The 27973-nt window shown below is 41.6% G+C and overlaps 1 protein-coding gene across 1 annotated transcript; it reads left to right on the top strand.

Moving 5' to 3' along the window:
* Positions 1–13: 13 nt before the first annotated feature.
* Positions 14–27964, top strand: vwa5b1 (von Willebrand factor A domain containing 5B1). Its single transcript, XM_027288301.1, has 22 exons — positions 14–301; positions 2459–2615; positions 2729–2890; positions 3928–4147; positions 4308–4462; positions 5662–5793; positions 7950–8074; positions 10164–10340; positions 11693–11803; positions 11892–12094; positions 14225–14339; positions 14563–14748; positions 14923–15118; positions 15937–16136; positions 17763–18021; positions 19279–19575; positions 21065–21202; positions 22217–22351; positions 22828–22899; positions 23359–23428; positions 24988–25111; positions 26752–27964. The coding sequence occupies exons 2-22, from the start codon at positions 2477–2479 to the stop codon at positions 27400–27402; spliced, it is 3867 nt and encodes a 1288-aa protein (XP_027144102.1). The 5' UTR covers positions 14–301; positions 2459–2476; the 3' UTR covers positions 27403–27964.
* Positions 27965–27973: the final 9 nt, after the last annotated feature.

The raw sequence follows: 27973 nt of genomic DNA, 5'->3' as shown, positions 1-27973 counted from the left end.
GCAGCAGCAGCAGCAGCAGCAGCAGCATCAGCTCGTACCTTCCCCCCTTTTCTTTGCATTGTGCGTCTACTTACCAACAATGTGGCCGCTGCATCTGTAGCTTCTGCCACCTGTGGCAGCACTCTTATTCCCTCTACGCCACAAAGAGAGAGAGAGAGAACAAAAAAAAAAAAGCTGAGAGAGGTCGGAGAGGAGGAGGAGGAGAAACAGGAGGAGGTGGAGGATATCTTTCATGATAAGTGGACTTGTGACAGAGAGAGAGAGAGATCCTCGCTGCATACCCAGATGACACAAATGAAAGGTAAGATAATGAGGCTTGATGATAATGTCGCAGCTTGTCTCTCTCCTTTTCTTCTAATGATGCATAAATTAAACATTTGTTTGAAATGATGAAGAAGAAAAAGGTCGAGCGGTCAGATGATTTAAAAACTATCACAGTGATGCTCTTGGTTTTTAAAAACACAAATCCAGACAGTGTGTGTCTCAACAGGTGTTTTTTTCCAGCAGCATCAGCTCACTGTTTTGACACTAACGAGTGCAGAGGAGTGATAGAAAATGTTGAGAGTTGATGCTTTTATGGGGGTTTTTTTTCTAACAAATCCTCAAGGGGTTGATGTGACGGACGCATCCTGGGACTGTCACTATTAACACTAATTACTAAAAAGCTTAGAGAGAAAGGGACGCCTCGGGAGAACAAAGCTTGTGGAAATGCAGTTATTTAGAGGTTAACTCACCTGTTTTTACGAGGTAGATCTAATTATGCATTGATGTTCAGTGTCTGTATGTTTGCAGTGGTTGATTTTTGTCTTTTATGAAGTCTTTCTTTGATCCACCTGTATGATTAGATCGGGGATGTATTCCTGTCCTTGAGCTGACTGGACACATGATGGCACTGTTGAGACAGACAACTAAATACTCTGTAATTACATCTGTATGACCTTTTTCCTCACCGTAAATAACCATACAATGACTGATTGGATTTGATATTGATTCTGACGGACTTCTTATGTGTGAAAGTCTGTGGAGAGCCTGAATTTTCTAAGTGAATATTTGATTTTTTTTTGTGAATGTAAGCTGTGTGTTTTTTTGTTTTATTTAATTGCAATCAGTCACAGCAGTATCAGAAATAAATGCACACTTGAGATTGTGCTGGTCAGTCTGCAGGCGATCAAGCAAAGCAAAGCAAAGCAAAGCAGGCAGAACTGTCTCTATGGAAATTGCTTTCGTCATAACACTTCCTATCAAGCCCGAGCTGGGGCTCTGGTCGTGCAGCAGGCACAGACCCTTGACAGCACATTACCAAGATTGCTGGTGGAGGAGACAACATTAATAATGAAACACAGCCCTGAAGCCAACGGATAATTTTATTGGATAACTTATATAATTAGCGCCACTGCATTCCTCCTCGAGCATTTGTCTTCATGTATCTTAAGTTTCACCTCACATGGCTCTGAATACTGTGTTTTCTCTCTCTGCGTGTTGTAATGATGACACCACCCTGAATTTGTTTTACTGCTGTGACCTTTATCTCAAATACTCAAACAGTACCCGGGGCTCTCTGTGATGATTTTACATCATCATATCACTGAAGATTATTGAGGTGACAGTATCTATGAAGCCGGCTGCACTAAACTGACATCCAGGCAGACGCTTTCATCTGGTTTTGAAGTCCGTAATGAGGCCCTGCTTTGTGTTTCATGTTATTACTGGGTCACAAAGGCTGTTAGACCAGATCCTGAATAAATTGGGTCAAATATAAAAATTAAACAAATTATAAAAAACAAATCAATAATTAGGAATTAAATAAAAAATACCTCTTTTCAAAAGTCTGTTTCATAATGTCACATTTTACGCGTGGCCGTAGGTTTGCGAAACTCTCGTGAGATTAGTACGCTGTGTTTTTGTGTGTTGTCTTTTAGCATTTTAGGGTCTTTCAGCTCATTGTTTTGGTTGTATGAACTGTTTCTAGCTGTAGCAGGCAGCTGTTGTTTAGAAATGAAACTATACACTTACTGCTCAGCACCAAATGACATGTTGTTGACTAGCTGGTCAACATTTAGCTGCTCAATAGTTGCCCAATATATCCCTCAGGAGTTGGTGGAGACCAAAGAAGTGCTAAAAGGGAGAATGGTTATAACTTCTATTAGTCAGGTTGCCTGAAATATGTTGAGTAGCTAGGCAGGACTCAGCTTGGTTTATTACTCAACATCAAACTGAAGACCTAATGTCAGCAGCTGACATTGGCTAGTTGATTCACCCTAGATGTGTTTTTCTTTAATTACTTCACAGATTGATGTTTCAGTGAAATATTTGACACCGTTTATTAATATGTTTACTGAATTATGTCCTTTTCATTCATTTCTTGTTGGACATCAGTGACAGCTCTTGTTTCCTACCTAAGGCATCATTATCTGATGAGTTTCTTTTCTATGTTTTTGACATGTGTTAACAAAACCAGACTTGTAAAACCAGCACCATGCCTGGACTCATTAACAAGGAGAACCGGAGCGCTCTGCCCCTCAGCGTCTCTGACATCACTTCCTGTGTCAGGGGTTACACTCTGGCCATGACGGCCTCCATGACCTATGAAAATATTGAGGATCATGCTATTGAGGGTGAGTGTGTACATTCATCTCATGCTCAGAAACACACTGTTAAATTCACCATTATTAACTGAATATGTGTCACTGCCTCTGGTTCTGTTTTCTTCGCTCCTACTTCCTGTTAGGGATCTTTATTTATCCACTGGAGGAAAACTCCATCGTTGTTGGGTTCGAGTCGATGATATCCAGCCAGATTATAACGCTGCAAATCAAAGACAAGGCAAAAATTGACGACTGTTATCTGGACTGTTGCAACACGTCTAATGGAGCCCTGCACAGTGGCACTGGTGAGGTTAAAGCTGCTCTACTCAGTTTTTGTCAAGAGGTGATAAACCTATAGAGAATTATTGCTGTAAAAAAGAAACAAAAAATTCAAATAAATGTAAACAAACTAAATTTACTCATTACATTTAATATACTATATAAATAATTTTCTCCATATATAAAGTGCTAATATATATTAATGTTGTGTTTACAACTTGTGCTGCCCTCAAATGGCCCAAAATTATTTGATATTAGGTTTTGAAAGGGTCACATTTTACAATATTCAGGTTGTAAAATTTGTTCTTTAATGCCTTGTCTCCTGTGGGTAAGAAAGAGCTTTTTATACCCAAAGATTATGTCTTGAGGATTATCTTGGATCAGGATAGTGACTGCAAAATTTCAACAGAAAGCCTTCGTGACAAACTGAGAATATTGGCTTCAAAAGACAGCTTGACTCATACTAAAGACTAAAAACCTGCCTCTGCTAATTCATTCAGTTTTTACGATGAATCATTCTTTCAATCAACTGTTTATCACGAGTCCCCCAACTTGGGAGGTCAGTACTAAATTGCTGGAGTACCTCTGCACATGTGAACACATCTTCATCATTATTTATAGACATAATTATGGGTTAGGTTTACAGTAGGTAGAGCCAAGTAATGCTTTCAGGAGTGTGATACAATAATAACGTCGTAGTACGCTGCTTGTAAACAAAGAAGTAGAAATACCTTCTGTATAATTAACTCTGAGGGCAATCCTCTACAAGACAGTTCTACTAATGCAAGCCCAGGATCCTTTTAAAGATGCAGCTGAGTTTTGTAGTAAGCTCCTAATTAAAGGAAAAGGGGTGACTCCTATTTTAGAGAAGATTACAGAGGAGAATCAACAAAGGAATCAAACAAGAAATCCATTAAGACCTTTAAGAGTTTCCGTACACCCTTCACGAGAACACTACAAGACCTGTAGGACTTTATTGTGTGTTCTCGAATCAAAGATAACTCTTTGAGAGTCATATAAGTTCAAGTATTTCTTATTAATGTTTACTAATCTGGTGTTTCAGGTCATATAGTGATGGATGAGGATTTGGAGAGGACAGTGTTGGTGGTTAACCTTGGGATCATCCCTCCTATGGAGACGGTTCATATTCTGGTTAGCACTTCCTCTGAACTCTCCACCCTGCCCAGCGGAGGCATCAGGGTTTCATCCCCACCAGTGTGTACGCCTCGGGTTCAGAGGACCATCAACGAGGAGCAAGGACTATCCCCAAACTTCTCAAGAACGTAAGAAAACACATGAAAACAACCATTGATGTTGATGTTACATCAAGTTGGATGTGTCCAACGTTGGGTGTAGGCCCCTGTTGGATGTTTGTATGGATGGAAACTGTATGTTCATTCAAGATGCCGTCATTTTAATGCAGTTATGTTTTGCTACGTTTAGGCGAGACAGGCATACTTGTACCTCAAGTCCTCATGATCAAACTCCCAACTCCCCTCAGCTGTGGTTGGCTTCACTGCTGGAGGAGGAGGCCATCAACTCGATGGACTACGAGTTCAACTTCCAACTAGAGATACGGGCTCCCTACCTCCTTGCAGGTCAGAGAATTTACCAATATTAGTGATTTATTTGATATAAATACATTAAATCTGCCTGTCGACTGGAATTGCACTTCAGAGCTCTCAAGAAAGAATCCTTGAACACTTGAGACATCCTGTTATCAAGCTTATGTGCTCTCTGAAAGCTTTCAAGGCAATAAGAAGTTGTAATTGTGATGTTTTCTGCAGTGAAGTGCAGAAAAGGAAAAAAAGCTGTTTTTTCTTTTTGGCTTAATAGTTGGGTTTGGGGATGATTTGACATTTTGGGAATTAAGCTAAATTGATTTCTTGCTGTGGATTTCGATGAGAAGATCGATCACACTCTCACATCTGTCCCGGAGATGGTTAGCTTCACATAAAGACTGGAAACAGCCAGCCTACCTGTGTCCAAAGGTCACTGTGAAATACTTTATATCTGAATAGTTTAATATGTGAAAATTAACCCCCTAAAGTTGCGATTTTAAGGTCCCCATAAGTCCCTATGTTAGACAGCAGAAATAAACATGTTTACAACCTGGTACAAAAAACAGTTTTGGTCGCTATAGCTAATTTCCCCATTCAACTGTACTGAGGGTGAATTTATATACAACTCACCTGATTATATTAAGACTTAAAGTTATGCAGAATTAACAGTGTGGACGCTTTGATTGACATGTAGATGCTGTTACAGATGGCTCATTTGAACAACCAGGCGTCATTCAGCCAGCCTTTCTTCAACATGTAGGAAGTAGAGGGTGACACAAAGGAGTTGCAATCAGCAGCTACACTAGATGCTACTAAATCCAACACTGGCCCTTTGAATTGGTGAGCTTTCGAGGTGCTGTTAGGTGGATTTTGTTACTGTTGGACACAGCCAGGCTTGCTGTCTTTATATTAATCCACACAGACATGAGAGTGTCATCGATCTTCTCATCAAACGCTCAGCGAGAAAGTGTATTTAATAAATGTCAAACTATTCTTTTTAAACTTGACAACTTTGTGATGAAAATTCTCACATTGTCATTCATAATTGCTGGTTGTTTAGTCTTCAAACCGCGGCAGACATCAGTACATAAATTATCTTTTTAAAGCCTCTGAACATGTGTGCTCTTATAAACGTGAGTCACTTCAGTTGAATTTGCTGCCTTGTTATTACTGTTATTACTGGAAGTGGAGCCACTGGTTATTTGATCCCGCTGTGGCTGGTTTGCTCTGTGTAGGTGTAGAGAGCCCGTCTCATGCTATCCGAGCCGATGCAGACCCTCTGGCCCGCTCTGCCACCAGCGTCGTCATCACTCTGGCAGACAAGTACACTTACGACTGTCCTGTCAAAATCCTCATCTACCCCAGTGGTAGGTCCAAAACTCACTCACACTCACTCATGGCTGATTCCTCCTTTCTCTTGAAGACTTCTTTCACAGCAATTTTTTCTGTACGATATAATCAGATCAGCTGTGGGCTGATTCACTGCTCCACTTGTGTGTGCGAGCACCTCATCAGGAAAGAAAACAGACCTGTTGTTAATGTACAACATGCCAGCGGACACCATTGTGTGGGTGTTCAGCGTCAAGTCTTTCTCTCCATCACTGCCGTCGTGACCTGTAGTATACGTGTGTGGACCGGTTTGTCTGCCAGAGGCTGAAATGAGCCGTGGCTTTCCGCTGATCCAATAGGCTTCTTATGAAGGTTTTGTTCACAAACAGACCCGCTGTCACTGCTGGGCAATTTAATTCAGCTCACACCGGTGCTGCAGTTTAAATCACAACATGGATGCTCAGCTCGAGCAGAGAGATGGAGGAGCTCATGTGTTTGTGTTATCATACATCATCAGCTTCGATTATTAACGGCCATTAACACAGGATGTGTGTCATATACATTACTACAGGGTTTATAGACGTTTGTAATCAGGTAGAATGACATTTAATACCTGAACGAAACCAGCAGAGGATAAAATGCGTGCATTTATTGATATTTATTGCACAGCTCTGTTGGATGCTCGATTCTGATTGGTCAATTACGGCAGCCTCTGCTCTGTTATTTCTGTATAACGGAACGTTGCTATGGACGCAGCTCTCTGGAGAACCACGGCGGACACAATGACATAATTTTTAAATCAATAATTTGACACAACGTATGTATTTTTTCAGTAATTAGCGAGATAACGTACAGTGAGCTGGTTATTGTTACAAAATAATACATTTTATCTGTTATTTTTTTGCAATGGATCAAATTACTATATGTGACCGATGGAGAATTATCACACTGTAAAAAAAAAAAGAAGAAACAAACAGAAACAAACCTGTAAAAAACTGTTAAATTAAATCAGTTATTTTCTTTAAATCAGGTTACAGTTTGTTTTCATGTAAAACTTAAATTTTTGACCATTTTTTAACCCTTAATATCAAGCAGAGAGGACACATACAAGTTTATTCATACGCTGTCTCCAGACTGGTTGAACTCTCTGAGAGCTGCTTTGGGTCCAGGACTTCTTTTGTCTGATGAACAGTAGGAGGCAGGAGATGCTAAATAGTGTTCACTCGTCTTTTATTTGTGCGAGGCACAGACGTTTTACAACATAGAAATTCTGCAGAGAGTTTGTTTCACTAATGCCAATAACTGGCCACAATCTATCCTGACAAAACAGCAATAGATGCAGACTTTGGCCACATGTTTTCATCCTGCCCTCTACCATCGGAGTTCTGGACAGCAATTTTTTTAAAACAATTAGTAAAGCAACAGGCCAAACTATCGTGCTCGAGCCCCTCGCTGCCCTCTTTGTAATCTCGACCTTGCTCGATGTGCCCATGCCCACACGAAAAATCATTTTTTCCACCTTACTTGCTCTAAAATTGTCTTACTCTTCCACTCTGGATTCAGGAAGTTTTGCATTCCTTTACACCGGAGAAGATTAGGTTCTCGTTGAAAGGTTCGTTAAACACCTTCTACAAGATATGACAGCCCTTCCTAACATACATTGACTCTGACTATTGTTGCAGAAAGTACCTGAGCCCCCCTCAGATTGTTCACATGTTCCACTCTCTGTTAGGAGTAATGTAGTTCAGTCAGTTGCCCAGTCCTGGTTAACTGTGGAGGCTAAACTAAAATCTAGTCTTCAGTTATTCATGCATACTGTTATTTGGAATAAAACACCACACTTCTTTTCGTGGAAAAACTAGTGTATGCTGTTTTTTTGTCATGAGTATATAACCCTAATCTAGAGAAGTCTGGACCAATATTAGTGGTGATTTTACAGCCAGTTTATCGTTAAAATCATGTACTAAAGCATTTTACAACTATTCCTACAGGCTGTGAAAATGGACCTTTGTAGATTTTCTTGATTAGAAAGGTGAAATCAATGTTTTTCTAAGACCTCCAGATACTCTGCACTAAAGAGAAATAACCCTCAGGATTCATTCAACCCCTCTGAGCTTTATTTCTCGGTCTCCATCTGTTTTTATAATTTGCCTCTAATAGCATGTCTGTGTCCTGACCAACTGTGTCACTTCAGAGCCTCATCTGCCACATGTGCTCATTGAGAACGGAGACATGACGCAGGAGGAGTATGATGAGTATCTCCACGGCCGGAGCGATTTCATCAAGGCCACCAAGAAGGACTCGAGCAATGAGAGGAAAGTGAGTGTGACAGCGCCGTGCAGCTGAACTGATGGCAACACTGTCCAGTATCAGTTTGAGGAGTGTGGTGATGACAAAGTGAAATATAATGAACAAATGCTATTGACAATTATATCTCATTATTTTATGATCTAACAATATAATACTATTAGTATCTAATACTATGATGCCATGCACAGAGATGGTAATTTATCTGCTTTATTGAACTGACTGAATTACAAAATTTATATTGAAATAATATAATAAAGACATTTCTAATCAAATATTTAAATATATGATTTTAAGGCAGCTTAATCATTAGCTAGTTAGCGATAGTGTAACCTGGTATATTTTTCTGTATCATCATTAGACTTAGCTATTATTTAGATAAATTAAAACCAAGATGACTGAATTAAAATATTTATATTGAAATAATATAATAAAGACATTTCTAATCAAATATTTAAATATATGATTTTAAGGCAGCTTAATCATTAGCTAGTTAGCGATAGTGTAACCTGGTATATTTTTCTGTATCATCATTAGACTTAGCTATTATTTAGATAAATTAAAACCAAGATGTCTGTCAGCAAAATGGATATCTAAAATATAAAATATAAAAATCACTAATTAGCTAGTTTTAGCTTTAACTAAGGCTAGCTGTTGCTTTATCAGCAAGCTATCCTTAGCTTTAGCTAAGCTAGCCTTAGCTTCAGCTGAGCTAGCCTTAACTTTCACTGAGCTAGCCTTAGCTTTATCAGCAAGCTAGCCTTAGCTTTCGTTAAGCTAGCCTTAGCTTTATCAGTAAGCTAACCTTAGCTTTAGTAAGCTAGCCTCAGCTTCAGCTGAGCTAGCCTTAGCTTTATCAGTAAGCTAACCTTAGCTTTATCAGCAAGCTAACCTTAGCTTTATCAGCAAGCTAGCCTTAGATTTAGCTGAGCTAGCCTTAGCTTTATCAGCAAGCTAACCTTCGTTTTAGCTAAGCTAGCCTTAGCTTTATCAGCAAGCTAACCTTAGCTTTAGCTAAGCTAGCCTTAGCTTTATCAGCAAGCTAGCCTTAGCGTTCACAGAGCTAGCCTTAGCTTTCGCTGAGCTAGCCCTAGCTTTAGCTAGGCCAGCTTTCACTTGTAAGTTTGACACACTGTTTTCATGGAAATCATGCATTCCTATGGTATATTTATTTAAAATGGCATGTTGCCGGTTTTGTCAATTACAAGAAAGTTGGAAGTTACTACTACTTAATTAAGCTAAGTTAGCTTAGCTAGCTATATTTTTCTTTCTCATGGACAAACTTTTATTATACATTTATTCATCCATATAACTGATTTAGACAGTAACTAAGATGTGCGTCAACAAAATGCATATAAAAACCAGTAGTTTGCAAATAAAGTTTTAGCTTTAGCTAAGGCTAGCTGTGGCTTCATAGCTTAGCAGTGTTTTCATCAGCTAGCCAGCTTTTAATTTGACAGGCTTTGAAAGGGTTTTTTATAGAAATTCTGAATTTCTGATGTATATAACATTAGTTTATACAGTCAAACATTTAATTATTATTATTTTGTCTAGGTGCAGTACAGTGTTTGTTTATAACACTACGGCCAGCTTTAGCTAAGACTAGCCGTAGCTTCAAAGCTAACAAATTAAGACAAATGTGACATTGTGTTTTTAATGGAAATTTAGCATTTCTATTAGTATTACATCCAATGTTGACTAATTACAATGCAGTGCTTTGCCTTTGTAGGTTATGAGTTCATCTTTATACCAGTTCAGCACATTGTATTATTCAGCCTGCTCAGTTGCACAGCTTTATTTAATCACCTCTGGGAGTCCTGCGTGTGTCCATTCGCGCCCCTGCTATGATGAGGTTGTTAAGTGACCAGCAGACCGAAACAGGAGCAGGAGAAAGAGCACTAAAAATGTGTTTCTATGGAAACGCTCCAAAGGCTCGCCACATTCTTCCTGGAATTTCCTGCACATCTACAATAATTGATGTGCTCTGTATCGACCTGATCGCTTGTCTCAATTACTTCCCTTCTTTAAGTATTAAAGCCTGCATACAGTCCTGTTATTTCATGGTGCCAGATGTTTTTTTTGTATTCTTGTGCTTTTCCAGGTAGATATAATCCACAGGCGGCTCCATAAGGACATCCTCCACAACCCTGTGGTCATGTTAAACTTCTGCCCTGACCTCAAATCTATCAGCTCGGACCTGAGGATGGTTCACGGCGAGTTTATCTTCCTCATTGACCGCAGCGGCAGCATGAGCGGGGTCAACATCAACCGTGTGAAGGTATTTTAATCCCAGTGTGGTGTGCGGTGCAAAATTACAATAAGGCACACACTGATTTACATATAACTCTTCACATTTTATCAGCAGTAGAGATTAAATGGCAAACTAATGTATCAACACATCGTCATTCCAGGCTGTGTAATTGCTTCCAGGGCTCACAGCTGTACTGATTCTGCAGCCTTTGGAGATTATAAATGTGGTTATCCAACTGTGTGAAGGGCATGTACGCACGGATATCGATCAGACAGATCATTCACTATTCACCAAACGTTTCAGTTGCTAGGTTTTAGTCTCGGAGGTCTTATCAGACTTCATGTGATGCGTCTTAAACACCTACAGAGCTGCTATTTATTTCAGTATGTTTACACATTATTTGGCTGCTTCTTCTCTGACCCTTCCTCGTGATGTGATTTTTATTCGTGACTCAGACTTTTATTGGATGTGTCTGATACCACAGAGTCTGGGCAAACAGCCAGAACAGCGGTGTTTGAATATTTACCACATGTCTTTCTGCTGAATACATTTAAAAGGTAACTGAAATGTTACATATTGATTCTTTCTTTTTTAATGCACCTGAGCGGACCTGTCTGACCAATGTGGTCTTCACCTGAGTGAAGCTTGAGATAAGTGGTGTTCCTCTGGTAACTGCTACAGAAGAGGCGGTGATGGATGAAATGACACTGCATGATGCCATTCGCCGCTCAATCCTCTCCTTGAGAAAATCTTCTGTGCATGAGATGACACCTGTGTAGAGTAAAGACTGTGAACTACCTCCAGCTGAACTGCTGGTCCTCACAGCCAAACCTACTTTACAGCATGACATCAACATCAAAACTGACTCTCATTCTCTCACCCCTACCAAGGTAGCGAGAAACTTATGAGTCATGATCAATGACCAACTTACCTTCTCTGATCACGTTGCCTTGGCTGCCGAGACCTGACTCAACATGCTACCCAACTCCTGATACAGGCTGTGGTGATCTTGAGTGACTTGATTACTGTAACGTCCTCTGCGCCTGGTCTTCAATCAACTCGAAAGGTCACATTAGCCTGCAGCTCATTGAGCTCCACTGGCACATTCCTAATGCTACAGACAATGAACGACGCCTGGCTCTGCCACCTGTTCTCTCAGGGCGATCCAAACTTTTCTCATCTGTTGTTCCCCGTTGGTGGAACGTCCCTCCAGATCAGAGGCATCCCTCTCTACCTTGAAAAACCTCCTCAAGACCTCCACCTCTTCAGAGAGGACCTCCTCTCAAATACTACCGACAACTGGACATGCTAAATCTATCCCGCTCTAGAACAAGTAGTACTTATTGCTACACTAACTTGTCCTTGTCGGTCTCCTTCAGGATGCCATGGTGGTGATTCTGAAGAGTCTTGTGCCCGGCTGCCTTTTTAACATCGTAGGCTTCGGCTCTACGTTCAAATCACTATTCACAACCAGCCAGAACTACGAGGAGGTAAAGTAGATCTTTAATTCATCACCGCATGATGTTTTACCAAATTTGATTCAGATGGGGTCTTGATTGTTTCACGTCCACATCTCAGGAGGCCCTGGCCCTGGCTTGTGAGTACATTCGAAAGCTCAGAGCCGACATGGGTGGGACCAACATCCTGGCGCCGCTCAACTGGATCCTGAGACAGCCGATGTCCAGCGGACACCCCCGCCTGCTCTTTCTGCTCACCGACGGGGCGGTCAGCAACACGGGGAAAGTTATTGAACTTGTCCGCAGCCATGCGCGCTACATCAGGCAAGTATTACTGCGAACACACTCTGAATGAACAATCGAAAGAGTATCAATGACGAGTGACATTTTAGGGAGGTTAGGAACTGTTCTTGTGGAAGCTGTTTGGCCTTTAAAGACTTTACAAGATGACACATTTGTTGCTAAATATGATTCGTACCTGCAGACATGAATACAATACCAGTCAAAAGTTTGGACACACCTTCTTATATTCAGATACTGTTTTAGAACTTCTCAACTAAGTAAAGAGAAACAACAGTCTATCATTACTTTAAGACATGAAGGTCAATCAGTCCAGAAAATATCAAGAACTTTGAATGTATACTCAAGTGCAGTTGCAAAAAAAAAAACAATATTAAACCAGCTCTACCCCAGGAAAAGAAGACCAAGATTTACCTATGCTGCAGAGGAGAAGTTCATTATAGTCAACAGCCTCAGAAATCAACAATCAATAGGACCTCAGATTAGAGCCCACATAAATGATTTAAAGAGTTCAAGTAGCAGACACATCTCAACATCAACTGTTCAGAGGTGACTGAGGGAATCAGATCTCTGTGGTCCAACTACTGCAAAGAAACCACGACTGAGGGAGACCAACAAGAAGAAGAAGACAAGCACTGCTTGGACCAAAAAACACAAAGAATGGTCATCAGATCAGTGGAAATCTGGACTGATGAGTCCAAATTTGTTGTTTGGTTCTACAGGCGGAGAAAAGGCAAATGGATGATGTCTACATGTGTGGTTCCCACCGTGAAGCATGGTGGAGGAGGTGTGATGGTGTGGAAGTGTTTTTTTGGTGTCACTATTGGCGATTTATTCAAAATTCGAGGACAACATGGTGTTCTGCACTAAGCATTTCATTTGAGCCTAGTGGGACCGACATTTATTTTTCATCAGGGCAGACACATCTTCAGGCTATGGAATATTTCCCCAAGAAGATGACCTGACCTCCATGATCACATGACCTAAACCCAGTCGAGATGAGGTGGACCGCAGAGTGTTCAACACTTCTGGGAACTCCTTCAAGACTGTTGGAAAACCATTGGAGGTGACGACCTCATGAAGCTGATGGAAAAAGATCTAAACATGGATAATTTGAAGAACCTCTTTGTTTACTACATAATTCCGCGTGTTCCCTCATAGCCGATGTATTCAATGTTAATCTACAGTGTAGAAAGTGAAAACAACAAAGAAAAAGCAATGAATGAGAAGCTGTGTCCAAACTGTTGCTGCATGTGTTTGGTAGCTGCTTGAGCATATTGCAGCACCGACAGAGAAGCTAATACATGTTGTGTCAAAGCAAATGATAATAAATTCATCCTTTGTTTATGCCCTTTATGCAAATATCAAAAGCACATCTCATCTCATGGATAACGTAAAATCACATCCACGGATTGTCTGAGGCTTAAGTGGAACACCTGGTTATGGAGCTGTAATCCTCTCTAAATGAAATCCGGGAACATGAATGCACTGGATGCTGTGTCAGTGTCAAACACTGTGATATATATCACCACAAAGACGCTTGTGCAGCCTTGATTTTAGATTAAGAAGAATGTTTTTGTTTTTTTTAAAAACTGTATCTAAAGTAAGAAATAAAGTCGCTCCCTGAAGGCTGCAAACTGTCAACCGGGAGTGAGCGGCAGCGGTACAATAGATCTGCAGTAGACGGGGGAAATCATTTCATTTTGCAGCTTGCAGCTTGTCTCACACTGTGAATCCCTCAACTGAGTCACTCAGGAAATAATAGACTTTTGTCTCCCCCCCTTTTAATGGATGAACGCTCCCAGATGATTGCATTAGATACACAGAGCTTGACCGATTCATCGACACTTCCTGGGTCATTATCACACTATGTTTACAAATCGGCACAGCCAGTCAGAGACAAGGCCAAACAACGATGAATCTATGTATGTATGTCACGTTTGGATCTCGTTGAATATGTATAAAGACGTAGCCGGTGGAATGAAATTAACCAGTTTATCCCTCGGTGAAAAATTGAATAAAGATAAAGATTATTGTCTCTTTCTTTTTTAATCCAAATCTATATTTGACAAATTAGATTGCTTATTTCTAGGCCGCCTCTCTCTTAAATCTTGATCTGTCCATGGAGCTGCAGTGTTTAATGTGTCTGTGCAGATGCTTTACGTTCGGCATAGGACAGAATGCTTGCAGGAGGCTGGTGCAGGGGCTGGCGACAGTTTCCAAAGGAACAGCAGAGTTCCTGACCGACGGAGAGAGGCTGCAGCCCAAGGTACTCATTTCCCACTTTGTGTATCACTCCTAACGACAGCCAGCTATTCTGTGGGCCGCTGGAGAGCCATTTGCAGTGGTTTCTAAGCACTGAGTGTCTACCACTGATACCAATTATGAAAGCATATCTCAGAGACGCTCATTCTCTTTATGTAGCGGTCAGCGAGAAGCTGCGTTTTAGATCTGAAAGTTTATTGTAGTTGGTTTATTTTTTAACCCCACAGATGATAAAGTCCCTGAAGAAAACCATGTCACCAGTGCTCAGTGACATCTCCATCGAGTGGCTCTTTCCTGAGACCAAAGAAGTGCTGCTGTCCCCCGTGGGCAACACCTTCCTGTTTCCAGGGGACAGTCTGATAGGCTACAGCGTGGTTTGTGACACCACCCGCTACCACGCCAACCCCAAATCTGTAAGTGCGAGACAGGGTGACAAATAACTGCATGCAGGATGACTTTTTATTAGATGAATCACTTATCCATTAGCCCTGAAAGGTGTTCCTGCAGGGATACTTAATTAATCGAAGCTTGTGAAGGTTGTGAAGCTCTTTGTTGAAGCACTTGTCTTGGATGTGAACTCTAAACAGGACAAGAGGAGGCGATACAGCATGATGCGCTCCGTGGAGTCGGCCAGCTCTGTGTTTTACCACTCTCAAGAAGAAGACCCGGTGAAGACAAGTGGCGACAGCCAGGGGTCCTACAAGGAAGCTGGGCCTCTGTATGACTCCTACCAGGACTCAGTGACGGACAGCAGCCCTGCCACCACAGAGCAAGACGCCATGGGTAAGAAATACAGTATACACATGTGGAAAGATTTCCTGTAATTAGTGGCTATTTCTCAGACTGATGTTAGATATGAGGGGTGGTTTAAACCACCAAGTATCTGCTCTTTGGCTGGGTGAGAGCAATGGCAGTATAAAGAATGTCACCTGTGGACCTGGTTGCTTAAATAAGCCATCTGTAACATCACCCACCTGTCAGTCAAAGCGTCCATGCTCTTAATCCTGCATAACTTTAAGCCTTAATATAATGTGAACAGGTGAGTTGTATATAAATTCACCCTCAGTACAGTTGTCATGAACGGGGAAATTAGCTACAGAGACCAAAACTGTTTTTTGTACCAGGCTGTAAACATGTTTATTTCTGCTGTCTAACATGGGGACTTATGGAGACGGACTCACTTCTGGAGCCAGCCTCAGGTGGATGTTGAAACTGCTTCTGAGAGCTGTGTTAGTTGGCTGGTGCACCACTTTAAAACATTTGGACTGATGATTGACATGTTTGTCCTGGTTCCTAGTCAGTGTATCACATTGACTGTCACAAACTCTGACACAGATGTTCACATCCTCGTCAGGATAATAACTTTGGTGTTCCCTAAACTTTCATCTAGTGCCAATTTCTCCAGTTGCACATGTTGACCAGCTTCTATTTGCTCAAAACAAAATGAAACTTTTGGAAAAATATGTCAGTATGTGCACGGTAGAGGAGATTCACCTTTCAGCAAAGAACTGACCCAAATAAAGAAAAGCTCTTCACAATAGCTTGACAATGTCATGTATTGTTGCTGGTTTGACTATTTCTATTCTTGAACAAATCATCAGGATTGGACTGTAAGATGTCTCCAAGAAGGCGTGCGTACAGCACCAACCAGATCATAGACTACAACCCGGCGAAGAAGGTCTACACTCCCAGTGATCCGAGCTCTGTGGTGGCAAAGAATCCCCTGAGGAGAGCCAAAGTCCAGGAGCTGATAGGCCAGATGAGCCCCGAACACGAGGCGCAGTGGAGGAACGATTACCAGGTCCGGTCCCACGCTGTGATAAGTGACACACGCATGATTGCTTTTTAAGACGACCTGTGTTTGTTTAGTTTAAAAAATAAAAATAAAATGGGTCAGCAGTTATTTCTGAACCAGTTTGTCGCTCACAGACGTCAAATCAACGTCCAAACGGAGCTTTCATGGATAATAACACACGTGTTTGTATGTTTAAGTACACAAAAAAACACTCTGTTATTAAAGGCAGCTGATTCTTATATTGTAATTATGACACAGTCGTCATTTTGTCATTAAATTAAAAATGATATTTATATTCAGACTGTGTTGACAAATTAAACAGCCTTCTGACCCTCGTCTGGACCGGAGTATAATCAAGACCAGACTAATGCGCTCGCCTCGGTAATGAGGGGTGAGATGTATGACTGGTAATTAGTTTTGAATATTCCTCAGAGAGCGACTTAGTAAAACTAAACACAATTCACCGGTCTGTGAGAGGAATGAGTTCTTCTCCCAATGCGCTCGTAATCAGTCCATATCTAATGAGTATGAGTAGATATATCAACTTCTGATTCATTTGTCTGTAGACTATCACATGAATTAAAGAAATACAAATTAAGATATTCATTTAATCTGTTACATTCATTTGAACAATTTTCATACTGCAGAAATGATCTCAGAAATTAGAGCTGAAATCATCATTAGTTTTGATTGATTGATTCCAAAGTTGATACGCTTTTTATTCCATAACCTCTTCCTCATCTGTACTCGCATACAGACCACAATGAACAGAACTTTGCAAAAATAGATAAATACATGAATAAAATGACCAATCCGAGCCTTAAAAGCTTGGCAATAAATGACGAGGCACCTACAGAGGTGGAGCGTTTTTCTAGATACAGCCACAGACGGTATAAACAAGCTGTATACAGGCTGTAAACATGTTTATTTCTGCTGTCTAACATGGGGACTTAAGGAGACTGACTCACTTCTGGAGCCAGCCTCAAGTGGATATTTGAGGAACTGCAGTTTGTGGCTCTTCTGCATTGGCTACAAGTATTAATCCAGCTGTAGAGGATCTGAAGGACCTGCTGGGCACGTATCCAAGTAGCATGTCTGCACATCTAGTATGGTGCCATTCACCATGGATCTTAAAATCAACTCTAAACCTAAAAGGGCAACCAGTGCCTCCTTTAAAATAGGAGTTATAAGTGCTTTCTGTCTTGGCTGCTGTTGTAGCCGAACAAAATATATATTTTTTTTCAGTAGACCTAACAAGAGAGCTTTAAAGTAGTCAAGTCTCGAGATGATAAAATCGTGCAATCATTTTTCTGTGTCAGCCTGAGTGAAATGGTCTGACCTTCGCAAAGATAAAATAACATTTTCATCCAGTAAGTGTGTCATTGGTTCCTCCCGATATCCTTAAATCATTCCATTTTTACTTTGTGGACTCTAAAGTGTTATCGAAATAAAAAAAACACTGCCTCGTTCTTGCTTCTCCTCTGAAAGCATCTTCGTCTTATGTTGTAATAACCCGAATATCTTCATAATGAACTAACAACATATCAAATATCTCGAGTGTCCAACTGTTTGCACCTAAATCTGATTGCACCAGGATAATTTAAATAAAAAAAAACTTTCCTTTGTTTCCAGCCACAGTTGGCAAGCCTGTGTGCCACATCTTCCAGAGGGCGTCCTGGCAGCTGTCACAGGCCGTTCCCTCAGCAGGAGCAGCTCCTGCAGCAGGAAGCCGACTTGGCCGAGCTTCATTTCCAGCCCCATCCTCCTCAGGACAATCCTCAGCTCGGCGGCACCGGCTCAGCGCCACCTGCTGCAGCTCGCAACACCGGCGGGGAGGATGGATCCAGATCATCCACCGACAGCCCGTCTGTTGGCAGCCTCGGAGATACAGGTGAGACCCAAGAGTGTGCGTGGTTTTCTTGGTAAATATGTGTCGTTTGTAGGGTGTAAAATCTACCAACCCCTCTAAGGCTTGACTAATTAAGATATTAGAAATTGTTTGTTAATCTGCTCAAAAGCTGAAGGATAAAAATGCTCATTTGTGGTTTCACAGGCAGATATACGTAGCACTATTTCTTGGCTAGGACCAGAGATCTCCTGGTGTCTTTACGGATTAAACAAATAAGATATGAACATGTTCATTACAAAGGTTTTGATGTGCTGGTCGTCAGAATCCTTTTTATCTTTGGACAGAACCAGGTTCACTGTTTGCCCCTTTATGCTAAGCTAAACTAACCATTTCCTGGCTCCAGCTTTATCATGACAGGACTGAAGATATGAGAGTGTCAGGGCGCATTCAGACAGGATGTGGCAGTGCAGAGAAAACAGGTTTTTCCATTCATTTCAGTGGAGGTGGTCTGTTTTTGCTGCAGCGGTGCGTGGCCACAGGGTGTCCGGAATTGAGCCGGATGGGAACATGTGGAAAACCGCAGCCCGATGTCTAAAATCTGACACTCCCGTTGTGTTCTGGCTTTGTTTATTTCATGAACCAGTTTCTAAATCTGTGTCTAACTCTGCAAAGTAGAGACACAAAGAAGTTTAACTTACTTTATGTTAGGGAGAAAACAAGCACTGGTTGAGAGACTTATACAGTGAGTTAGGATGCACGGGCATCAATAAAGCCGGTTTATCAGAGAAATAAAAAGTTATTTTCTGATTGTTTGGCCGGTTACATTGGATAGATAATACACACACCGCTGGACAACCCTGCAGATATCTATCTCTGTCTTTATGCTAAGCTAAATAGCTGCAGGGTGGCGTTAATCTGCTCATCCAAGTCTTCCTTTAACATCATAAAACATGAAGTCTTAATTAAATCTGTGCTGGGAGCAACTTTAGAATAATTGAAGCAATAAAAATACGAGCCAAGCTCAGAGAGGGAGGACAGGAAATGTTTTTCTGAAATTGGGAACAAAACAGAAAATGAATCCGGAGATGAATCAGCAACAAATGAAGTCGCACTTTAGAAAGCGATTATTGGAGGTTCATTCAAGCAGGACGAACAAAGAGAAGCGTGGAAACATAAGTGATGAATTCATTCAGAACAAATCCAGTCTCAAACGGCAGATGGATTTGGATCCATGTGGAGTAACAGATGAGAATAAAAATGCACATTCAGGAATCAAACCTCCCTTCTGTGATATTCCAGATGGTTACGGACACCAGTTATGTCAAGCAGAAACCCCACAGGAGCCCCAGGCGTCAGATCTGAGTGCACCTGACCACCAGCACAAAGGTGACTGCAAGGCCGTCGTGTCAGGACTGCTGTGCGGGAAACCAGCCAAGTGGGAAGTTGTCTTCGATATCGAGCCCTTCCTGAGCGGCCGAGAACGAGAGGAGAAGGTTCACGAGGAGCTGTGGAACGAGACCTTCCACCACCTCGCCGGGCGCTCCATCCTACACGACTTTGAGCACATGGCGGATAAGGAGTGTGAGATCGAGCACGGTGAGCTCTGAATGTTTACAAGAATATTTTAAAAGACAGAACTAATTTGTAGCGCTGTCAAGAGATAAAAAAAAAAGAAAGAATTGATCTGTAATTAATTGATCTGATTAATCTCTTTTTTCAATCTCACCTAAAAATTGCTAAGAAAAGCCGCAATGTATTAGGTATTTTCATTTGAATTCATTACATTACTGTGGCAGATAATAACAAAAAGCGGCTTTATAAAGTCTTTTATTGTTTTTAACAGATTTGAACAGATGCAGCCATTTACAGTCCGCTGTATTTGAGACTAGTCCCGAGTGCTGCCTGCGAGCTTTAGTTTCGACCTTTTGTCAATCTCCAAATAATTAGAAAATGAAAATGAAATAAAACATCAGGTCCATATAAAGTGCGGCTGTGCCTCTGTTAACCCCTCGTCCTATACTGTGTTTATCGGCCTGCAGGTCTTGCGCTATCCACTTGGCAAGAACATTCGTCAGTCGCAGACTTGCTTGTTCTCCTCGAGTTTAGTTTGGCGAAGTATGGCTCGCTAAATTGCTAAAACTTTTTGCATTGATGTGGAAATTTGAGCTGCTACTCTACATTTATCAATAGTGCCATCAGGGCGTTTGTGAAATGTAAATTTTAGTGGTGTGCGATACTGCATATTTTGCTATCGATCCGATACCAAATAAATACGGGCCAGTATCACCGATACCGATACTTTTCAATAAATAAGCTGGATGCGTCATTGAATTGCTAAATCTCAATGAATCCTCATGACCTTAAGTGTTTTATGTGATGTTTTATTTTTTATTATTAAATACTTAAAACCCAGGACAGAATTAGGACAAAGTTTATAATTACTGTTTCCTCTTTGCCGAAACCGCAGCATTGCAAACGACAGCGGAACTTAAAGTAAAGAATCGATCATACCAGGCTAGTATCGATCAGATACCAATACCGACTTGTTATCGATAATATCGATATTTGGATCGATCCGCCCACCGCTAGCAAATTTCCCATCCGTTGGACTGACAACTCTCACATGCTCCTCCTCACCTTGCCTTCCCAACTACAACCATCCCGAACACAACGACAGCCAATCAGTGTCCACTTCAGGGTGTGACCGACATTGACATTGTTTTCCACCCCCAACAACTCAAGCACAAGAAGCCCAACGCATAAAAACAGATTCTATAAAAAGGCAACTCGCATACAGAAACAGTAAAGTCAAATTAACACAATTAAAAAAACATAACGTGCTAAATATGACTGTAATTATTAATCGCAATTAACACGATAATTTGACAGCCCTACAAATTTGATGTTTAGCTGTTTAGAAGATAATTTCACGCAGGCGTCGACATCTTAGAGATACAACTTTAAAGGAGCAGTTCAAAGTTTTGTTGCTTTCTTGCAGAGTTAGATGAAAACCACTCTCCTAATTGCACATTACATAATGTTATTACATGTTATGTAATCATTTCATGTTTATTGTAATTCACAGGCTCCGGGAGGAAGTACCAGCTGTACGCCATTCACACCAGCAAGGCCTGCAATATACTGAGCAAATACACAGCGTTTGTTCCCGTCGACCTCGACACTAATGAGTATTTGCAGACGTGTATTGAATACATAAACCCCAGTAAGTCACATGGATTTGATGTGAAGAAATCCTTATTACCTGCATTGTTCAGTCCTCTCCATGTGTTTGAACAGAACGCCGTCCTCAAACAGAACTTCTCTTCTTTTATTTGTAGCTTAGTGGTTATAAGCCAGAGGTGTATAAAGGTATCTTGTATGTGCTACAGGATGGCACCTATTGCAAGCTATTCTAAACTACAACGAGCAGACAGTTACAATACCTCAGTTCACTTGTCTCTGACTTAAAGTCCTCGGTCTAAGACAAAGAGGATTTCAGATCAAGACCGGTCAAGACCAAGTCTGATTGTCTTGTTTTGTTTGTTAACCGTCTGGGAGGAGAAATCAAACAGATCTTCTTGAATAAAATTTGGTTTCCTGGGGGCGGCGTTTAGCTCAGTTGGTAGAGCAGCTGCCCCATGTGGGGAGGCTCAGTCCCTGCTGCAGAAGCCCGGGGTTCGAATCCGACCTGTGGCTCTTTCCCTCATGTCATTCCTCGTCTCTCTCTCCTTACATTCCTGTCACTCTTCAGGTGTCTCTATCAAAATAAAGGCTTGAATTGGTTGTGACTCAACACTGATGGGTAAACAGTTCTGTTCAAAAGGTAAAGAAAATCCACCTACCAGCTCCTCTAAATCTCACTAATTAACCTGTTTAGAGCTGAAACAATCAATTAATTGATTTACCAGGAAATTAACATGCAACAATTTTAATTAAACAATGAAGTTGGACATTTGGACATGGGAGACTAACTCACTTCTGGAGCCAGCCTCAGAGTTCACTGTTGAGTCTTACAGGAGGTTATGTGATGCACTATTTATTTTGATGTTGCTGGGTAACCAGTGGAGAAAATCACTGCTTCCGGCAAAGAAAGCAAAATAAGTCCTTTCTCTCACTCTGAGCATTGAAACCTGAAATTTCTTTTATAGTAACCTCGTAAACTGTGTCCACACACTGAGACTAAACTGTGGCTTTGGTTCAAACCTTGATCTGAGTTTTTTTTAAATTACGTGTTCAGGTGAAGGTCTGAAGAGAGGCTCGCATTCGAGGTCTCGTTCGGGAAGCAGGAAGAACAGAGGATACTCCATCGGACTGGGTCGCTCTCAGTCCGGCGGCATGTCTGAGGAAGCTGAAGATGTCCTCCTGTCCAACAGTAGGCTGTGTTTGATATATTTATCTCACAAAAACAGACATTTTAGATTACTGGCCAACAAAAATACAGCAGAAAAACATACGTGAGAGCTCCAGGTAAGCATCAAAGACATTGGGGAGAATGTGATATGAGATTTATGTTTATGCACGTGTGTTTACTCTGAATATTTGATCTGTCTTTATTTGAAATGGAAAGGTTGCAGTCTTGAGATATTGAGCGCTCAGAAAGCCTGGTGCGGCTTTACATTAAAAATACTTCAACTAATGTGAAAGGGTACAACACCTTAAATTGGTTTTCAGCGGTGGCATAGCAACAGCAGTCTGAGCTAAGACTCCCACACTGCTTTGAGCATCTGCAAGTTAACAGCGGGCACAGATGTTCGTTTAAAATGACGATATCTTGTTAGGTTTGGAGTAAAAAAAGTAATAAAATAAGATCAGACAGCTGTGAGTTATTTCTTAATATTTCTGTCTTAGATGCAGAGGATGGCGTCTCTCCATGCAGCACTCCCTCCTCCTCCGGCTGGGAGAGATGTAGCTTCGCGGAGGGTAAGTAAAGTGCAAATCGTCGGTAAATTTGCTGGATTTCCCTCCACAAAGACCTCTCATACAAACTGTCTGGCAGTCTCTACAACCCTGTTGTCTTGTTTCAAATGTGAAACATGAGATTATTGACATTTTAGTCCCCCCACCCTCTTCTTGTAAGTGATGACAGTAGTCGACACAATTCTGTGGCTTGTATTGACAAACGCTGCCTGAACCTTTTCAAAAAAACACAATGGACACACACACACACACACACACACACTAGAAGAAGTGTTTTCACCTGCAGAGGAGAGGCGGCAGCTGGAGTTTATGTCCCCCTCTGTCACAGTTGCATCACAGTGGGTGTGTTTTATTCCTTTATTATGCGAGACTCATGGTGAGAAAACGCCACTGCTTCTTTCTCTCTCTCTCTCAACTTCCCTTGTCTAATTCCAACTCTGCCTCTGCTTCTCTGTCTCAAAGTCTCCCAAAGGAGTCCGTCTGTGACCTCTGACCAATCACAGAAATCGATGGAGAGCCTTTTTTCTGCCAGGTGGGTGTTTGGAGACCGGCTGGCCACATAAATGTGCTGTAGCTGTGGCACCGCTGAATGAGCAAACAGAAGGACTTCAGCATGAGAGATATTTTCAACTGTGAAACTAAGAATCTTTTCAGTTTTATTGTGCCAAATCATAACAAAAGTTATCTCTGAACACCTCCCACCATGAGCAAGCACTTGGTGACGGTGGCAAGGCATAACTTCCTTTAACAGGCAGAAACCTCGAGCAGATTTCTAATGATGTTGAAGCATAAATAAGCCGAATAAAAGTGGTCCGAGCACAGAACCTTGTGGAACTCCATGACTAACTTTGGTGTGCATGGAGGATTCATCGTTAACATGAACAAACTGAGGTCGATCTAAAAAAAAAAGACTTAAAACAACTTAGTACAGTTCCTTTAATGCCAATTAGATGTTTTGATGGTCAATGGTGTCAAATGCAACACCAATGATCTAACAAAACGAGTACAAAGACAAGTCCTTTGTCTTTGTCTGTCTGCCATTAGAAGGTAATTTGCCTAACTTTCATTACTGCTGTCCTTGTGCTATGATGCATCCTCAAATAAACTCTTCTTATGGAGAAAGTCACATAACCGACTAATGCATCAGGACAATACTGGACTATTCCATGACCAGTCATGAGCATTTAGTTGCAATGTGATTTGTTCTCCTTTTAAAAACAAGACTAAGAGTCTACAGCCATGCTAGCCACTCTGTGAGGGCAGTACTTAGCCAACGACGGCTGGGTTAAAAGCCTGCCGTCAAAGAAAGACGCCTTAATGGCACATATCCAGACAGTATCTTCTGGAAGGCTTTCATAGTGTTGCACTCAGTGACAGATATAGATGCAAAAAGAATAAAAAAGAAGTGGAGAGTTCAAGCCCTGCTTACTTTATCACTTCTACACAGCTAATCAGATGCCCCGAACCACCTCAGCTGGCTAATTTTAACGTGAAGGAGCAGAAGCTGTACGCCGAGCTCCCTCCGGATGTCCGAGCTCTTTACTCAGTCTCTAAGGCTGAGCCTGGCCACTCACAATCTCATTCTTTCGGTCACTACCCAAAGTTATGACCATAGGTCAGCTCCATCTTCCGCACAACAGTCCGGTACAATGCCCGCGTTACTGCGGACGCCGCACCAATCTGCCAGTCCATCTCACGCTCCATTTTCCCATGACTCGTGAACAAGACACCAAGATACTTGGTCAACGTAAACTGCTTCACTTGGGGCAGCAACCAGGAGGTAGCACTCCACTGTTTTCCGGAAGAGAACCATGGCCTCACCATCCTTTTAAGCACCTTAAATGTCTTAACAATGTCGAAAATCAATCCACCTAAGAGTTGAGATATTAATGACTGACACTAATACTACTAAAAATCCTGTCCCCAATTTATTGGATTCATATTACATGGAAATCTACAGCTGTACTAGAATAATCAAAACAAACGAATGTTTTCCCTGTTTTCATAGAAGCAGTAGATTAAATCTGATGTGAGCTTCACACACTGAACACTGTGACTGAAATGTGCTTCTCTCTCTCTCTCCTCTGTAAGGTTGGCCCTCAGCAGGACTCGTCTCCTGACTCGGGCTGCCAAAGGATTCATGTGTCGATCTCACAGCAAGTCCGGTGATTCAATCGGAGAGAGTGACAACGAGAACAAAGACTACATTCCTCTGGTGGGTAGCAGGTCTATACATGCGAATGCTCAGTCAGCCTGCATGTTTTTCCTGATGGATACTAATTTGAACCGACTCTTTAGAGTTTGTCTAAAGAGGCGAATGTGTCACAAACTGTTGAGACAGTTGCGTGGGAACAATAACAGCAGAAGTTCTGAGCTGTTTTGAGTAGTCCAGGCGGCATGTGAGCATCAAACCTTTTGTTTGCATATTACACCTGTTTCTTCGTAAATTCATCCTGTCTCTGTGACAGAAAGAAATACAGAGATGATAAAAAAGAGGATTTAATCAGTTATATACTTAAATCCAAGTTTATGTAAATAGTATTTTACTGCATTTTAAAACTATAATTATCAGAAGATTTACTTTAGATTTCTCTATTAATCGACTTGAAGTTGTACAATCTTAGCCAAATAAATACAACAAGTACAAAAAGTTGAACATTTTGTGTGTTTCTGAGCAATGTTTTTTATTTTTCTGCCTATCAAAAGAAATTGCCGGTGACAAATCAATCCTCTTTAATTCAAACCTTTGGCTCAAGAGGCCTAAATCAGTGTCCAGACTTGCTGTAATATTCTGCATCCTCCCTGAAACCACTGAGACCCTGATGGAGTCTTTAATTGTGTTGTGTATACCACCACCAACCGACCTCCTTCATGTATTATTCATCTCATTCTGAAACAGTGAATCATTTTCCCTTAATTGCATTTTATTCAGTGGAGATGATGCAGACATACTGAGGAGAAAGGTAGATAGACGATAAAAGAGTTTGGATGTCTAAAGAAATATCCTTTTTCCTCTTTTTACATTTTGCAACACTGACAACACAGTGTTGATAGAGTAACAAACATAAAGCATGGGATGTTTCCATTTAACACAAATAGGTTAAGAAAAGAAGATGCTGCAAGAAGTTAAACAAAAGAAGTTTCAGAGGTGATATACCCGTCTTCTGTATTCCATCTGGCTTATGTCTTTGTAGCCTTATCTTTTCTAGCAGCTACACTCAGTGAACCAAACAGGTGTTTTCTTGTTTGTCTTCAACCAAGATGTCGATCGGTCCGCACTTCCCCCCGTTCTACAGTTCTTAGGCTCCTTAGAGTTCCTTATAAATCCTTGAGATTATTCTAAGCCCTGAGTTGCAGAGCTAAGACACGTAATCAAACGTTCACACACTGCCACGGGACATACAACAATACACATTTAGCATAGTGGAGACTTCACTTGATGTCTAGGTGCACGCTTTAGCTCAGACCGGTCTGGTCTCCTGATCAATGAAATAGACACTGGGGGTAGTGCAAATTTACTAATGAAGTGATGACTAGAAACAACTTCCCCTGCTGTTTGTGCCTTGATCTTGATCCTGTCCCCTTTGTTCGTTTGACTTAAGTATTTTAGACCTCTGATCTTCTTGTATGTCAGTTCCCTTCAGATATTATTCCCTGAGCCTCTGGTTGGAGGTGGAGAAAGTAATGAACCATAGGAGACTCTTATTACAATATGCAGTGTATAGAAATAATGTGCATTCAAATCAGTTATTTTTATTTGTTGTGCATGAAAAACCTCCAGGTGCCTGAATGCACCACCCTACTCCTCTACTACCCTACTTTACATCAAACTGTGATCTCCTTTCTCCTGCACAGGTTTTGTTGCAGTTGGCTAGTGGTGCATTTCCTCTGGACACAGCTCTGTGTGATGCCATTAGCGTGCCCATGGACAAGCTAAAGTGGACGTCCCCCTTCAACAGCCACCGCTCCAGCCTTGGCCACCTGTCTCACTCCGGCAGCCGCCGTGCCGAGAGCGCCGACGACGGACACAGATCACCGTACGAGCCAGAAACATATCAGCAACCTGCAGAGAACACCGCCGGCATCCACAGCCCTTCTCACCTGTCCAGGAGCGCCTGGATGGTGGACGCTTGTCCTTCCTCATTAGGCAGTCCATCCACCGCCGCTGAGCCGCAGCTCTCCCCACACTCCCAGGTTGATAGCGGACGTGGTTCCGGTTCAGGGGGCTTGGAAACTGCATCGCTAAAGAGGATGCTGGATCCGGAGAGCATGGTGTGGGCCACGGCTGTGGCTCTCGCCTGGCTTGAGCACAGCTCGGCCAGTTACTTCATAGAATGGGAGATGGTAGCTGCCAAGGCCAGCATGTGGCTGAGCGCGCAGGACATCCCAGAAGGCCGAGACTTAGCCTCCATTAAGGCCGCTGCCAACCAGCTCTTCATCATCCTCAGACACTGGGATGAAAACCTGCAACTGAACATGCTGTGTTACAACCCAAACAGCGTCTGAGGCCTGAAGGCTGAACACTGAAACTCAAATCCATATGATACTATGCTGACCGAGGCTGTACTATTCTCTGTTCAGCAGTATGTCCTCTGGAGTCTGATATTGCCGTCGCAGTCGTGAACAACGTGTATTTTCTTCTGTTTGTGTGCTGTTCCTCCAAACATATCACAGGCTCTTCAGAGACACTATGTGCAAAGCTATTACCTCGCTGGTGCCTCATACTGTAGCTGGATGCCTGCTAGCAGAGAGGTCTCCTCTGAGTTATGCCACAGATTTGAGTTTCACGGAAGAAGAACGTCAGTATTAAATTAGTAGCATGCCGGAATCGCTGACCATAAACATCTGAGAAAAGCTCTTATCGTCATCATATTGATGTTATGGGGAGAAAGCTGCAAAGAAAAACAGTTTTTACATATTTACAGCATTTCCTGGATTGATTGTATCGTGGAAAAAGAAAATGTTACCATGACAACATCTGCGTACTTGCTAGCCTGTCTTTTCTAACGCATGTTTCCATTACAGTGTTAGTAATGTGTTTTTTTTTTTTTTTTGCTGTTTGGTTATAGCAGAGACA

This window comes from Larimichthys crocea, chromosome XV, assembly GCF_000972845.2.
Source record: "Larimichthys crocea isolate SSNF chromosome XV, L_crocea_2.0, whole genome shotgun sequence".
Taxonomy (NCBI): domain Eukaryota; kingdom Metazoa; phylum Chordata; class Actinopteri; family Sciaenidae; genus Larimichthys; species Larimichthys crocea.
The sequence above is the reverse complement of the archived record's forward strand: the minus strand, read 5'-3'. Positions and strand labels throughout refer to the sequence as shown.